The 17,188-nt window shown below is 41.8% G+C and overlaps 1 protein-coding gene across 1 annotated transcript; it reads left to right on the top strand.

The window, feature by feature from the left end:
• Positions 1–590: 590 nt before the first annotated feature.
• TPBG (trophoblast glycoprotein) lies at positions 591–5,712 on the top strand. Its single transcript, XM_058802284.1, has 2 exons — positions 591–622; positions 1,321–5,712. Exons 1-2 carry the CDS (start codon positions 597–599, stop codon positions 2,594–2,596), a joined length of 1,302 nt encoding a protein of 433 aa, XP_058658267.1. The 5' UTR covers positions 591–596; the 3' UTR covers positions 2,597–5,712.
• The last annotated feature ends 11,476 nt before the right edge of the window (positions 5,713–17,188 follow it).

The raw sequence follows: 17,188 nt of genomic DNA, 5'->3' as shown, positions 1-17,188 counted from the left end.
TGCCTGTCCCTGTTCTGGGACAGCCACAGCGACTGAAGCTGCTAAACATTTCACACGCAGACAGGTACTTACAGGCTTTTCCTCACCATAATAAAGTTTAAATCTCAGTCTTGAATTGTCGATTTGCAGGTTCACTTCTTTTCTTAAAAATCACTACTATTATATATTTCAGGAGCTCTAAAGTTCCCGGTGGGTTTAAGTGTAGTTTTGGTGTTATTTTGGTTTGGGATTTGTTTGCGGATTTTTTGGGGCTTTTTTGCTTTAGCTTTGGAGCTCACTCGGTGTATTTTGTGGCTGTGTTGTTCCCTCCTCTCCCGAAACACGATCCCTGGGTAGGCGGGCAGGGGCAGCGGCCGCCAGCAGCCGGCTCGGCACCCCGGCGCCCGAAACCCGCCGGGACTCCCCATCCTGCCGCCGGCCTGAGCGCGCCCATCGTGGAAGCCGCGGGGAAGGGCGCCCCGCAGCCGCGGCGGGGCAGGCACAAGCACGGCGCTGCGGGGCGGGGAGCGGAGCGCGGGGCTCTCCCTTCCAGAGGCGGGCGGGACCCGCTTCGCGCCCGGCCAGCCGAGCTGAAGCCCCGCACGGCGCGGCTGCACATGGCGCGGCCCCGCTCGGCGGCAAGGTGAGTCTCCGGCAGCAGCACCTGGGCCGGGGGCCGCGGGGCTCGGGACGCCGAGCGGAGCCGCTCCCGGGCCGGGCAGCGGCGGCGGCCGAGCTGGAGCGCGGGGGCGGCGGGCGGGAGCCGGGCGGGGCGCGGGCGGCGGCTCCCCCTGGCCGGGCGGCGCTTGGTTTCTCCTGCCCGCGGAGGCTGGGCCAGGCGCGGCGAGGGTGGGCGCGGAGTTGGCGGCGGGGCTGGGGGCAGACGGCGGCGAGCTGCGGCGGAGTTTGTGCTGTACGCGGGGCGGGAGGTGAGGGACGGGGTCCGGGAGCGGGCTCGGCTCCGCTGCTCTCCGCGGTGGGTTTTGGGGGCGGGAGTTTGTAGCGGCCGCGGAGCGGAGGGGAAGAGCCCCGGGGCAGGGAGGGCAGGTGGGGAGCGGCGGGACACGGTGGGCGGTGGCGGGTCAGACCCTCCTCTTCCTCTCCGCGCTCCGCCGGTGGAGTCGACGGTCGGGTGGGAAGGTGGCGGCGTGAGCTGGAAGTGGGCGAAAACTTGTTCCCTCCGCGTGTTCTCCCGCTCTGCCGCGGGGCCGGAGCCACCCGGGAGAGCCGCGTATTGTCGGGGGCGGGGGGCGAGACGCGGGCCGAGGGAGGGCGGGTGGGCGCGGGCAAGAGGAGCCGCGCCGCCCGCCGCTGCCGTCTCCCTTTCCTCCCCTGCCGCAGGTCTCGCTGCGGGAAGCGGAGCAGAGCCAGCCCCCGAGGGGAAACGCCTGCCCCCGAAGAAGGGGCTGCCCGGAGCCGGCCCCCGCCTCGCCGCGCCGCCCGGAGCCGGAGGCGCCCGAAGGGAAAAGTTGCGTGCGGGGCCGGGCCGGGCGCGATGCCGGGGCGCGGCGCGCTCTGCCTGGGGCTGCTGCTGCCCGTCCTGCTGGGCTGCGGATCGGCACAGCCCGGCGGCTGCCCGGCCCTCTGCGAGTGCTCGGAGCCGGCCAGGACGGTGAAGTGCGTGAACAGGAACCTGACGGCGGTGCCCCCCGACCTGCCGCCCTACGTGCGCAGCCTCTTCATCACCGGCAACCCCCTGACCGACCTGCCGGCCGGCTCCTTCGCCGCCCAGCGCCTGCCCGACCTCGCTTCCCTCAACCTCAGTGGCAACCACCTGCGGACCGTGGAGGCCGGCTCCCTCGCCCTGCCCGCCCTGCGGCAGCTGGACCTCAGCGGCAACGCGCTGGTCTCCTTCAGCCCGCAGGCGTTCGGGGAGGGCGGCAGCCCGCTGGAGGAGCTGCTCCTCCGCGGGGCCCTGCGCGACCACGGCGTGCTGCTCAGCCTGGCCGCCCTGCTGCAGTCCGGGGCCCTGAGCAACCTCAGCCGCCTGGAGCTGGCCGACAACGGGCTGCTGCTGCTGCCCGCCGGCATGTTCACCGCCCTGCCGGCCCTGCGGCTGCTGGACCTCAGCAACAACTCCCTGGTGGGCCTGCGAAATGTCTCTTTCCAGGGACTGGGCCAGCTGCAGAGCCTCAACCTGAGCGATAACTCCCTGGGCGTGCTGTGGAACAGCACCCTGGCCCAGTTCCGCAGCCTGCCCGCGCTCCGGCACGTCGTCCTGCGCCACAACGCCTGGGTCTGTGACTGTGCCATCGAGGACCTGGTGGCCTGGCTTAAAGAGAGTGACCAGGTGGAGGGCAAAGAAGCCCTGACCTGTGCCTCCCCTGACAAGATGTTGGGCAAAGCCCTGCTGAAGATCAATGGCTCGGACCTGAACTGCTCCGTGCCCATAGACCTGCCCTCCCAGCTTCAGACTTCATACGTCTTCCTGGGGATAGTCTTGGCTCTCATTGGGGCCATATTCCTCCTAGTTTTGTACTTGAACCGAAAAGGAATCAAAAAGTGGATGCACAACATCAGAGATGCCTGTAGGGATCACATGGAGGGCTACCACTACAGATACGAGATCAACGCAGACCCCAGGTTAACAAACCTCAGCTCCAACTCGGATGTCTGACAAAATGCCCCGGTTGCAGGGCAGTTCAAAGTACCTATGCATGAAAAGTAGACTTATGCTTGTGCTTGCTTCCATCTCCCCTGAAAAGTCTCAGACATGCTTGTAACTTGAGGGGGATATGCCTCCCTGTGATGTCAAGTTAATTTTTGTTTTGAGACACTGAACTGCTGAGCATGGCGTTCAGCTGTGTGTAGGAAACAAGCTGCTACTTATTTTCCTCCTTACCTGTCTGCACTTGTGGGAAATTTTTCAAGTTGCCAAAAGAAAAAAAGGATTCTCTCTGATGATCCAAAGCCACCAGAGTTTATAAAACGTTTACTAATGCAGACGCCATTCAACAAAAGCTGCCTCAACTTTTTGGGAAAAAAAAATGTTATGTTCCTCTGTGCCAGTTTTGATCTTGTATATCTGAATTGAGACGCGATGATTACATTTCATAGACTATCTTGAGATTTTAAAAACCAAACAAACTCCTTTTAACAGCTCTTCAGAAGGAAATCAAATAGCAAGCATGCACAAATACTGTATAGTTTTACATGTTAGGAAATTTATGATCTCAGTAAGTCTCTTACTATTTTGTAGTTATTTTTGATTGCAGTTTACGTGACTTGACAGAATTTTTTTATACGAACTCCATCTAAACTCCATCTAAACTCAGTCTGAATTGTTAGATTCAATAAACAGTCTTACAAGAACTGTTGTGTTTGCTGTTCAATGAGAAAAGTACGGACATCTAAGAATGTGAATAGTGCTATAATCTCCGAAGTAATAGCCCTGAAGTAGTAATATGAATAAAAGTTTATACAAATGTGTAGCTTAGAGCCATAAATGTTTGACAACTTTGTGATATATGCTAGGAGAATTACACTGAGCTTAATTACACTGAGAATTAAACGACGGGAGCAGTTTCACTTGGCACAAACCCCTCAGACTGCCCTCTGAAAGCACCTGCCTAATGTCAAGACAGATGCTAGGGTCTGCCTTCCTGGGAAGGTACAAGCTAATAGAATTTTCATAAGGTCTTCTCTACCAAATTAAAAAACAAAAAAACAACCAAATTAAATTGTGGAGTACGTAAGCTAAAGAACATTTTACCTGAATGGAATGGCTTATTATAAAAAACTATACTTGTGTGTCCTGAACTAAATTAAATGCAGCTCAATCGTGCAGTCAGGAAGCTCTAGGCTTATGCATCACTACAGCAGTTATTAGATTGCTGTTCCTTTTTAAGGTCTTGGTACTTGTGAGGTTCTGTAGCGATCTACTTCCAGTAACTCGATGGAACTTTACATTTATATTTATGCATTTAACAGGTGCACTTCAGTATGGTATGTTGCTTGCTACTTGCTTGGGAATGCATTTTCTTGTAAATAGATAAAGCATGCAAAAGAACCCTTCAGAATGCCTAATTTAAGATGCAACTCTGACCACATATAGAAAGGTTAGCAAGAACCTTGCAGTGGCTGCCAATAATTAGTGCACTTTTTCTAATATATTTATGGTTTTTTAATGAAAAAAAAATACACCAGCTGTAAAAGTGTGATGTGACTTGATATATATCAGTTTATCTGTGGAGCTTTTTCCATGGTCACTGTTACTTGAAGCTCTTGAGCATCTCTCAAATTTTACGAATTGCTGGCTAATTCCTTTTGCTTTCGAAAGTGACAGTTTTCTCATAGATGTATACATTTGGTAAGAGCTCAAATACAAAATAGTCTTTAAAGTATCAGAAGAAATATAATCTATTTTGGGCATTGGTATTATTCAAAAGTGTTTCTCATCTTGCAACTTCAGACAAAGCAAGTAGCACAATTTGCTTTTGATTAATTTTCTACTGCTTTAAATTGGATTTGTTTAACAGCAGTGATTTTTTTAATGTACTTATGTGCATTTACCCTTAAAAGTAAAAAAAGAATGGATATTAAGTACAACTATCGTTTTGTAAATCAGTATATTTTGCAATTAATGTGGAATGAGTGATAGCATATTTTCCTGCTGTAATTTGAATGTATGAGCAATATCTGGATAATGGCATATTAATTAAATTTGTCAATTCTTACAAAGCAGGCTGCCCGTCTCAATATTAGCTGCCCATATTTTAAGGATAGTGTGAAAACCCCCGCGTGAAGAACTGTTGCTGTTGCCACTATGCAAACCCTTCATACTTGGTGTACATCAGATAGGTTATGTAAGAATTTACAGTAGCTGTGCCGTGTGCTTCGTTGTATCCGTTATCCTGGAGATTATCAACTTACACATACCTGTACAGTGCCAAGAGGAGTAGAGCATCATCCTTGCTTAAGATGCTCCTGTAATACAATAGATAAAATATGTGCAAACCAAGCCGTTTCTTGGGCAATTTCCTGAGTTTTGTGAACAGATACTTTAACCACAGTAAAAGCAATTATCCGTGATGTGTTAATGTAACGGCCGTGTGTTTGTGGAGCTGTGTAAGGATAGGCAACGACTTTCATTGCAGTCTCTCACCAATGGAGCAAGTATTTGTATAGTGAGCAAGTGTAACTGTTGTTACTGTTACTACACATATTATTCTAAAGATTATTATTACTATTATTTTTGTATCTTAGTCAATGTAATAGAAATTTATTAGAGATCTGGTGACAGCTGCTTAAAAACAATTTTTGTTATTTGCTTACATGTGTATTTATTAGGATGTAACATTTAGCATGTGTCAGTGTTGTGTTGGATGATGTTCCCCTACAGTGTTTGACCAACAGTGAATGCTTTGGTGTTTTGTACAATGCATTATTTGATCTTAAATTCCCTTCCATAAACAGTGCTTGAAATTTGTTTTGCTTTTCTTTTACAAAATAATTAACAGTGGTACTCAGATGACACATAAAAGTAGCTCCCACACTACTCCAGAATGTGGTTAAAAACGAAACACTTAAAAAATAATTAGTTTCAACTTTCTTCTGAAGCACATTTTATAATCCTACTCTGCTTTGACACCTGGGATTCCAATTGACTACTTCCAACTGACTGTTTCCAGAGCAGCTTATTCATTCATTCTTTGATAAAACACATGTAGTTCTAAATACCTCTAAAATATGTTTTGTATACATAAATCCCCTAAGTTCTGTGTGACATAGTTGTCGCTGAAAAACATCCAGACTATAAAGTACTGGATAAATCTTCATAAAAGGCTGCACAGCTAAGAAGCAGAAAGGATAATTTTTCCAAGGTTTAGCTGCTTTGTTAAAGCTAGTTTTAGTTGTAGCAATCTCATAATTTTCTTAGAAAAATAGCACAAGTAATTAACATAGTTTTAATATATTTTATTAAAACACTTGGGATAAGTGATGTTGCCAGGTAAACAAATTCCCCCAAACCTCCTCTAACCAAGGTAGCTTTAAATTAGATAATTTTTATTTTTCTAGATAATATTTATTTTACCAAGCCATAATATTGCCAGTAATTCTGACATCCAGAAATAGTTTGAAGTTTTGCAACAACTGCTTCAAATCTTTTCACTCTGAGTAATTTACTTTTTCAGCACTGGTGACAGTCCCCAGTGACACGGCAGCAAGCAGAGCAGTCTGCTCAGACCCACATTCTGTTGTTGACTGAGATGTCACTGAAAACAGGCATGGCAAATTATTCAAAATATGACTGCACTAGGATCTCAACTCTCATTATTCTTCTAGCATTTTCCCTGTGGTATACTCCAGTCTTTCTGCATCTGCATAATTTCTTTTTTGCCTCATTTTTTCAAGAAATCCATTAAAAAGAGTATCATGAATCTGCACAGGTAGAGAAATCAGTCTGACTGCACCAATATATTGAGGTTTAGCATCTTTATTTTTCTTTAAGCCTTAATGTGGAAAAGAGCCTTTGTCAAAGTGGACAGAATGAAAATTTGATATGCACTTTTTCTTTAGCAGCTGAATTTTCAAGAAGAACCATTCATTCTCAGCATATGATGAAGGAAAATAGCATTTGGTAAGAAAAATGTTTTGGTTTCAAGCTTCCAAAATGACATTTATATTCCATAAGAGAAAGTGTAAGGGAGAAGCTTGTGGATGAAACAGAGATACCTCTTCGTAATGGGTCAGCACTGGAAGTCACAATGCTATGGATAGGAACAATTCCTGATTGAATCTGTCCATTACCTTCTGGTCATTTTTGTAGGTTCAGCTCAAATTTCTTCCTGTTGCTATAAATAGAAACATTTTGTTAACAAGTGCTGTCCCATCTTACAATATTTGCAGTGAAGGTGTTTCCACTGTGAGTTTCTTGTGGAATATAATAGAAGATTGAATTTAATTCAGTGCCTGCTGATTTAATAATGACCACATCAAGCTCATAACTTAATAATCCTTTTTGTTTTTTTTTTTTGCAAATATGCTGCTTACAAGGGGAAAAGACCTTGGCTTGAAATCAAACAATAAAAGCCCAATTAAAAAAACAAAAAAAAACAAAACCAGGAGATAGATAGAAAGCAGAACATTTGGAGAGTGCAGCACTCATTAGGTACTTCACTCAGAAAAGAGGCAAACCACGTGGGAGCTGAGGGTCCTTTGGTGATACAGGAGTAAGTGTACTCTGTTAGCTTCCCAAGTCAATACAGCAGTAGCAGAAAAGTGATGCTTTATACCAACACAATAAACGTAAGAGCACTTCTCTCCCACATTGAAAAAAACCCCACCAAGCCTTTAGAAGGAAAAGTACAGGTTTGCAGTATAAGTATGTCCTTAAAAAGGACTTTCACTTTCTCAACTGTGTTACAATTTATGTGTTGTCACATCCTTGGAAAACCTTGCTATGCCAGAAGTCATCTGTTGCGTAGGCAAAGCTTGAAATCAGTATTTGCATTCCCAATGTTAGCCTAAATAGAAAAAGCAAACTATTAAGGAAATTAAACCAGTACTTTAGACAGCATATTTGTGGTATAGTTAATAATTTAATATTTGCAATTACTTACATTTTTCAAAGTATTCACTAGATAGCTTTTCCTATCTGATGGTAGACTAGCAGAAAAGCAGATTTGTGTTTCCAGTAATTATGCATGAAAGCATCTGAATAAATTAGCAATATTTCAGTACATACGGTGATGAAAATGCTAGAAATCTTGTGTTCTAGAATGTTTCAATGTTACAGAAATGTTAGATGTGCAAGAAACAGCTGTAACTTTCTGATTGAAGTTTGGTTTCCTAATTAAAAAAATATTCTTGAGGAAAACCCCAATAAAATATTTACCAGATTGCTTATACATGTTATATGTTCACTCTGTTTATTTTATTACTATAAATCCTTACACATTTTGAGGTCTTTACTAAAAGTAGTTGTATTCCTTTTAGCCCAAATTGATGGTTGGACTATGAATTTGCATGATAGAATAATGAAAAAGCAAGGTCCATATAGCTGGCCTCATTGATTTACTTAGAAAGAAATTTGGCCAGTGAATATAAGAGATTATGCTTCAATTGTTTTTGTTATTACAGACATAATTTGATAGCTCTTTTTGGTTTGAATATATATGGTATTAATTTTCAAGTTAGGTGCCAATTCTAAATTAACCAGGAATGTATTTTCATCTTCTTCATTACCATATCAGATTGTGTTTTAAAGTCTTCAAATACATATTTACATAGTGAAATATAAAGGTGCTGTTATTATTGATGGAACTGTTAAGAAAAAATGCTGCTGGAACAGAGAAAACAGGTGAAAACCAGAGTGGTACAAAAAAGCATTCAGTTGACAAACTTTTATTCCTGCAACTTCTTTTAATGAAATTGTTTATATTGTAACCTCATGGAAATCCAAGGGAAGAATGGCTGTTTATCTTCTCATATTTAGCTAATACAGATGTCCAAAATTTTATTAGGTAGGAACAATCTTTTGGGGTTGTCCCAGGAGCAATAGCTGATAACTTAGTTTTGTGTCTAAATTGTTTGCTATTATTTTTTGCTAGTTCTTAGAACAGCTAACACAGAAGGAAGTTTGGCTTTGCACATGGTAGATTGATCTGTCCCAAGTTTTATCACAGAGCTGAACTGTTGTAGGATCTGGCCACAGTCTGCTTCAGGTGTTCCATTTGTTCCAGTAGAATTTCCCTTCTGCAGCATAGCCCAGGGTAGCTTTGTGTGATGCCATGGGCATGGATACAATAAAGAACTCCTTTGCCAAATGGTCATTATCAAAAGTCAAATAGACATTTCAACATAATTCACTGAATATTTCATCAAGTAATGGTAGTGAAATAACAAAATAAGAAAAAAGTAACGTTTATTACCAGAATGCTGTAAGCAGTCATGAACTGACACCACATTGGAGCATTTGAGTAATTTAAGCTGCTTCTGAAGATGGAAAAAGAAAAAGGAAGAAGCTATTGCATTAACAGTTTTCTTCTTCAGGTAGGTGTCTTCATTAATTCTCATTAATAGCTCATGAACAAGCAATAACTGAATCCTACAGATAGTTACGCATTTAAATACATTTCAGTGAGGAGTTTTACTCCACTGATTTTCTTTCTGCAAAGTTCCATCTTTGCAGAGGTGGGTACTTTAGTTAGCCTGGAGAGGACTAAGAATTCTTAAACATTAGAAGACAAGAATTTTTATTTTACATGTACACAGAAGCATTTTGCATACACACACCTACATGTATAAATATATTTACATAATGTAAAATTAGTAGAGACAGAAGAAAAGTAAAATCCAAGACACACCATCTCTCCTGTCCAACATTCTGTTGGCTAGCTTAGGGGCTTTTTTTTCCCACAGATTGAAAAGGGAACCTAAGTGCCTAAAGGGAGCGGGGAATGCCTCTGAGAAGGACATAAGTCATAATTCATGTTGCAGCACACCTACTGTGACCATTAGCAGCAAGTTAACAAAAACTGCTGCTGAGTGGTCAAGATTTTCCAAAGTGTCTGCAGTCTGGGGTCCCTCTCTCAAAGTAGCTTAATGGGGCTTCATTTACAAAAGTTCTTGAACGCCTTTTGGAAAATTACGCTTGTTTACTTTTTAAGGCAAATTGCACAAAATGCCTTTTCACAATCTTCAATGTGAAAAGGTATATGAGAGAAAATATAAATACTTACTTGTAAGAATTCCTGAAATTCCCAAGTCTTTGCTTTCTTTGTAATTTCTCAAATTGAGATCTCTGTAGCACCATTTATCCAGAATATGTTTCCTCTTCCCTATCTTATTTAATCATCCCTAATTCAGATTACTTTTATCTATCAACTTTGTGGTTACAAACTTGATTACTTCACATTGATAAGCAAAGGTAGAACTCCTAGGAAACAAATCATGCATAAAATCAAATACTCAATATTTATCACCAAGCAGATTATTATTAAGGTTATATTTGTTGACAGTGTTTCATTAGGTTTTCCCTTTTGCTGTCAGTCCCTTTATGTTTACATTTTCAACATACTAAAAAGTTCTGTGGTAGCCCAGAAAAACTCTCTGATTCCAATTTCCAGGGACAAACAGGGAGATCTTATTTTGTGACGATAGTCTTGAGAAAAACTTGCAGAAACAGTGCTTGAACTTTTCTGACAGGATAGTAAAATGTCGCTGAAAATAGCTCAGCTAACATATTCTTCATTTGTCAGAAATGCTAGATGTGCAGAAAAGGCTGGAATGCTGAATTTGTGATGCTGATGTAGATGCTGTTTAACGAGCCTGTGAGGTTTCTGTTACAGTGGCTTGTGCTACCTCTGCTACCATTTCTCCTCCCTACAGCTCCACACCACTCTGATGTGCTCCAGCAGGACTTGGATGAGTTTAGGACATGCATTCAGCAGATTGTGTTAATTTGTTTATATTATTATTATTATTCATATGTGAAGTCCCTTTGTTTTCAAGCATATAAAGAAATACATTCTAGTACTTGTAATTTTAACATAGAAAAAACTAGCTGGCATACGTCTGGTTTCATAACTTATCTGTAAATACAAAAAAAATGCTCTGAATTTGAGCTTGCAAGGAACAGATGTCTTTCAGCAAGCTCGAGTGTAAATTCAGCAGGATTTCCAATTTAATCCAGGAAATGATGACACGGAAATTTATTGCAAGCAGAGAAATAACTCGTTCTTCATCACAGTCATGCGGACTGTGCCTTTTTCACGAAGCAGTGCAAGGTGGTTTTTTCTCCTAGGTTTCCAGGGAGACAATCACAATCCAGTAGGGGTTACTGTTGTTCTTAATAAAGCTCTTTTTGTAGATTTTGTAGTTTTAGCAATTTTTCCGATCAAAATTACAGAGATAGCAGATAGGATTTGATAAATGACAGAGTAACGTGAATTGAAGTGACCTATTTCAAACACACACAGATGATGCAGTGTGCACCAGCTTAGAGTAGATGATACTAGTACTTTCACCAGCTAAAATCATTTTCACTGGCAGGGAAGGACTCAAAACTGAGTATTAGTCACTGTAGAGAGCTATACAAACTATCCTTAGCATTTAGCAGTTGGGACAGAATATAGTATATCCAAAAGGTTTCTTATATAGTGTGAAGCACCATGTCCAGTTCTAGGGTTTTTTGTGTACAAGTTATACCCTCATTCAAAACCTGTATGTCTGTCCATGATTTAGAAGGAAAATTGAAGTAAACAGGAACTGGTTGATGTAAATCAAATTAATAGACAAAAATCTCATCTGTCAAACAATTAATAGTTAGTGATCTTATTGTTGATGAGAATTCAAGAAATGTTGGTCACAGAAATATATTTGCCTCACATATTTATTTATTGTTATACATTCAATAGTGAAAGCACATGAATTTGCAGAGGGTATATTTAGTACAAGGAGATCAATGGTTAGTACATCAGTGCTACTGAGGACCCTCTTAATTTTACTTTCCATTATTCTGCCATGTGAAAGGAAGAAGTAGAAAAGGGAAAACCTTCGACAGAACAAACTTCCTTAAGAAAGGAAGGTGGTAGAGCCAAAAATCTCCTGTAATGACTTTCCTTTTTATACTTATTGAAGAAGGATGTGGCAGCAATTGTGATGCAGTAGTAGAAGATAGTACAGATTCTTTCATAAGTTTAGGGTTTATTTAGGTTTGTTCAGGGTTTTATGTTGTTAGATCCAGAGCTAATTCATGCATTAACATTTAATCTAGATCACCAGAAAGTACCAGTGCCAGAATGTGCTATACATTTTCTTCCTGTAGTTTTTACACAGCACTCTGTGCCTTCCAGTAATGCATGAAGTGCTTGTTGTTCTCTCCTTCCCTCCCAAGGGAAGTGTGCACAATAGCTGAGGGATACTGTATGCACTGTGTTGCCTTATGTTTCTGAGAGAAGGCATAAGCAAAGTAAAGCATCTTGCACTTAAAGGTGGGTTTGCTTTATGATATTCCCTAAATCCCGGACAACTAAGTTCTTTTGCAAAGCCTGCTGCTTGGAGAAAGTTTTGTCTCCCATGCAATAAGCCTTTTGTCTGATTTAGAAGAAAATGTTAGGGACATTCTTCTCCTCTTTAATTTAGTCCTAGAATTTAATCTTTCCAAAGGAATATGATAAATGCTCCTAAAATTATGTTTTGCATCAGGAAATAGAAGGTCAGCTGCGCGTAAATTCAGTACCATGATGGAACCCCTATCATGGAAAATGATTGCTTAGAAACAGTGAAAAAATGAGTAAAGATCCTACCAATTAAGTAAGTTTTTAAAGTACGTCATAGTTAATAAACTCCCTCCCTAAGGATCCTGCAAAGCTCTCAAATGTGGGCATCATAGTACCCTGTGAACTTTCCTCTCTCCCCTTCCCTTCCTCTCTCCCCTCTTCTTTCTCTTTTTTTTCTCCTCTCTTCTCTCTCTCCTCTCCTGTAGCCTGTGTTGTTCTGACTGATCCGTGTCCGACCATCCAGCTAAAAGGACACGAATGCCATCCTCTTATATAAATAAACAATATTTGCAGCTCACAGTTGGTTTTAATATCTTTTCTACATCAGCCAAAATTTAGCATGTACTGATCTGAGCTTTGCAGTTGAGTGAAGAATACAAGGTGAGTTGGAGATGCACATGCAACTTGGTCAGCTTGTGAATTGGTCTTACTGTCTTTAAAGGATGAGGGGAAACATGTCCATACCATTTTGCTCTTCATATCTTCACTCATAATGACACAAATAATAAAATACATTTTTTGCATTTTCAGTATTTTTATGTGCATGCATTTTTATATATATATACATGCACATTTACATAGTACATTTTAGAATTCTTGCATATTTTATATTTACAAAAACACAAATTTCTTATATGCAGGCCATGCTTTCTTCCTGGAAAACAATATTTCAGTTTTAACTCATGTGCAGGCTTTTGCAAATAATGCTAATTGAAAGCTATTTATATTTTGTTTACTTTTTTAGATAAAAGAAATAGAGTCTACTAGTTTAGAACTAATTATTGCAGTAAGCTTTGCAATAAACACTTTTGATAACAGGAATTATAGTTCAGGCTAGCATGGCAATTTTTAGCATCTATTAAGTCTTCTGAGTAGCTTAGAATTCTGTAACTTGTAAAACAGTCAGACAGAAGCTTATCCTGGGTGAATAGTTTAGCACAAAATACTCCCTTGCCTTCACTTTGTTTTTATTGCTCCTTCAGCATGAGGATGCTGCCAATATTTTGACACTTTTTCTCCTTAAAATCTGCATCTCTCTGACGGTATGCCTTCAGAGAAAAAGAGCAAGGGACTGGGATATTCTTGAATTTTCTTGTCAAAACACCGACAGGATAATTACCAAGAGATGATCCAATTTGTCAGCAGGAGAGTGGGTGTTTGTGCATTGTGAGAGGGTGTCACCATGGCAGGTACATTGTGCAGGTGTCACATCCTGCTTCTCTAACGTGAAAAGGTCTCCATCTTCAAATGTGATAGGGGAACAAGGGCACTTCTGTGAAGGGTGGTGTAAGATCCAGTGCTGCTTTTGTCCTGGATTGCTCATTTTCTGGGCTCTAAAGGAGAGAGGCCTTCCCGTTACAGCAACACCTCACAGGTCTCCAGACCCATTGTAGTGAAGGAGGTCATGTAGGACATCATGCGATGGCTCTTTGGTCTTTCTGCATCTGGTCTCTCTGCACTGCCAGAAAATCCTTTTGTGGCCAGTTATCCTGGCTTGGTGGCTGTTTTGTACTGGCAAAGAGAAATAAGCCAAGCTGATTACAGAGGAGGACTAGACCTCCATCCTTATTCCAAAATCACAAAATGTGTGATTCCCCAGTGTGACCTGGAGCAGTCCAACAAGGAGAAAAGGAGCTTCAGGAGAAAAGGAGGTATTTCCTTAAGGTCTGGGGATAAATTGTTCTTGGCAGAGATAATTTAGATTTGGTTGGGGAGGCAGAGTTCTAGCAGTGACAGGAAAAATGTTCTAAGGTGTAATTTGTGCTAGGTACTCAAATAGCTCTCTTTGGCCAATCAGCTGCTGGTTTCCCGTTAGCACAAAGTAGTAACAGAGAGGGCTGCCTTTGAAAAAGGGAGGGAAAAGACAGGGTAATTACCCTGATTTCATTTGAAACTTTAATTTTACTAGTGGATAATGCAAAGCAGGACTTGTGATAGTGCAAAAACGGGGAGGTCAAAATGATGACTCAACAATTAAGTATTTTAAAGAAGGAATAGGTAAGTGTTCTACCTACATTAGGAACAATATTTTTAGAAACATGCTATCAGAGAATCATAGAATCACTATGGTTGGAAAAGACTTCCAAGGTTGTTGAGTCCAGCTTTTGATTAAACACCATCATGCCAACTAAACCATAGCACTGAGTGCCATGTCCAGTCCTATCCTGAATATTTCCAGGGATGGTGAACCTACAGCTTCCCCGGGGAGTGCATTCCAATGCCTGACAACACTTGCACTGAAGTAATTCTTCCTCATGTCCAACCTGAATCTGCCCTAGTGTGGCTTGAGGCCATTTCCTCTTGTCCTGTTGCTGGTTGCCTGGGAGAAGAGGCCGACAGAGTTAAACAGAATTATAAGGTCACGCATGAATCTTCTGTTCTCCAGGCTAAACACACCCAGCTCCCTCAGCCACTCCTCACAGGATGTGCACTCCAGACCCTTCTCCAGCTCCTTTGCCCTTCTCTGGACTCCAGCACCTCAATGTCCTTCTTGTAGTGAGGGGCCCAGCACTGGGCACAGCACTTGAGCTGTGGCATCACCATTGCAGAGTACAGAGGGGACAACCAGTGCCCTGGTCCTGCTGGCCACACCATTGCTGATCCAGGCCAGGTGCCATTGGCCTTCTTGGCCACCTAGGGACATTTTTTCGGTGAACTTTTTGGAGTAGGGCACACCTGTAACTCTGTTCTGTATTTCCACATTACCTGGTACACTGGTTCACAGTTCTCTGTCAGGAGCATCCAAATGCTACTAGAAATAAATAATGGTAATGCTGTGCATACTAATACACTTAACTTCCTTTCTTAGTTCTCCAATGACACGCACTGCTTTAACACCACCAGCTCTTTTGGAATAGTGTAAAAAATCCCCCAAATGCCTAAGCCTCCTCCTTCAATACTTACCATGGACTAAATACTATCTTTGGGTAAAAAGTACTTAATATTATAAGAAGGCTTTGCCAGGAAAGAGATTTTTGTATGAGGAAATTTGAGACAGGCCTAAGAATTTTAAAACAGCTAAACACTGCATGCTTAACTGGGGGAAAGACTCCAGTGTAATACAGAGATTCCTGAGCTGGCTTAAAGTACATTGCTTTCTGTATGAGAATTCTAGCTGTGGCAATACAGAACCCTTTGCAAGAGAATTTTCTCTGCCAGAGAGACTGCCTCTTTCAAGGCTACAGCAACAACAGCAGAAAGATACCTGCTTTTTTGCCAGAACAATTCTTAAAAAGAATATAAAAAAATTAACACAGGACAGATCTCTTATACAGAAATAAATGAAAAGAGACATCTTATTTAGTGAACAAGAATTAGGTTGTGAAAAGACTGCAGTGAAAGAGGATGAAATAATTTCAGATGATTTAGATTTTATTACCAGGAGCAAGTTTTCTGCTGGAATCCATGCTGCTGTGAATATCATCAGTGCCTGCCCAGGGCTCCTTGTCAAAGCCCAAGCCTGTGCTGTCTTTTCTGGGGACAGCCAGGTGTGCCCAGTCCCTCAGCACAGCACCTGTGCTCATAGCAAATTCCTTGTGCAGGAGGACAGCCATGAACCTTATCATGAGCTTTCTTTTAATAAATAAATTGATAAAAAGGTCTGTGCAAGAGAATTTGCAGAAACCTCTGAGGGATGCTGTGGCCCAGTCAGTCCTAAGGACTGTGGCTAGTTTGCTTTGAAGTGTTTGTATCAAAGTAATGTAAACACTGCACTGCTTCTCTTTCATTTATTTTCTTTCACATGCTTCCAAATGTGCTAATTTTATGCAAAGATGTCTGTTAGCTGTAACAAATATTTATCCTCTGCTGGAACTTGAGCTCTTTTGAGTACACAGCAGCCCTTGTAAGCAGGCATTTGAGGAAGGCAGGTGCTCACCTGCTCCATTCCTCTGTTTTTTCCAGCTGGCCACCTTACATTATCCTTCTCAAAAGAGCTGAAGTTCCCAAGGTCTGTCTGTGTATGGAGTTGTAATTAATCAGCTTCAGTGGGAGCTGCATGTGTAGTATCTGAAAGTAGCTGAGAGCTCAGAAATGTGTACCCAGTACTTCAAGCAGGTGATTTCTCTGAGTGAACTATTTATATTCCTGGCCAGCAAAATAAGCATGTCCTGAACTTCTGAGCTACTCATTCACAAAGTAATGCATTGTTTTTGCAAGGAAAAGAGCCTTAACACATTGCAGCAGGAGGTAGAGGATAGTTTTCCCAAGCATTTTGTGTCTTGTAAATTTTGACTTCGCTCCAAAGGAAAACAAGTAGATGTGCTTTCTTTGGACACTGTGCCTCTGGCTCCTTGAAATAGCTCAGCTACATTATGCTTCTGATCATGTTGCATCAATGATGCTTTTTAATTCATGAGTTGAGAGAAAGCCTTGGAGAGACAGGTGATTGACTTGCATCTGTTCTGAGAGCAGATTGTGATTTTTCTCATAATTTTTTAAACTCATCACTAGAAAAGATGGTTAATGCAATGAGCTGCTAAACCAAATAGTTAGACTTTATTAGTAAAAGGAGACTAGTACACTTCTCTTATGGTGTGATTTATGTCATATTTTTAGACTTTTATATCACCCAAAGGCCCTGTTAAACCCCAACTTATCTTGAACTTATCTTGAACTTATCTTGAGAACACTTATTTTGTACTGCAGGTAAATATCCTTAAAAATTCCATCACCAAAGTTAATATGATTTGCTTATCAAATTATGACACAAATTTGCTTTCCATATATATTTCACATTTATATGTGTAATTATACATACAGCCCTTTAGGAAAGACTGAAATAGTTCTAGGACATTGTGACTTAGAGAACATGTAATGTATTTTGCAGTTATTTTACCTGTTGGCTCAGGAAATAGGCCAACTAATTCAAGCAACTACGAGCCCCTGCTTGCCAAGCTGTTCCCTTGGACAATTCTTTCCTGTGGCTGGAGTTTTACCCCAGATTTGCTCCTAGAGACTCATCTTTTTGCTGTCTTTTGAAGGAA

This window comes from Ammospiza caudacuta, chromosome 3, assembly GCF_027887145.1.
Source record: "Ammospiza caudacuta isolate bAmmCau1 chromosome 3, bAmmCau1.pri, whole genome shotgun sequence".
NCBI lineage: Eukaryota > Metazoa > Chordata > Aves > Passeriformes > Passerellidae > Ammospiza > Ammospiza caudacuta.
Note: the sequence above shows the minus strand (reverse complement) of the source record. Positions and strands in the feature narration are given on the sequence as shown.

What these genes read in the sequence shown, in the direction of transcription:
- TPBG (XM_058802284.1), top strand. Translation starts at nt 597, where the DNA reads ATGGCGCGGCCCCGCTCGGCGGCAAG. An exon ending in CGGCCCCGCTCGGCGGCAAG is followed by an intron (nt 623 to 1,320) that starts GTGAGTCTCCGG and finishes CCCCTGCCGCAG; the next exon opens with GTCTCGCTGCGGGAAGCGGA.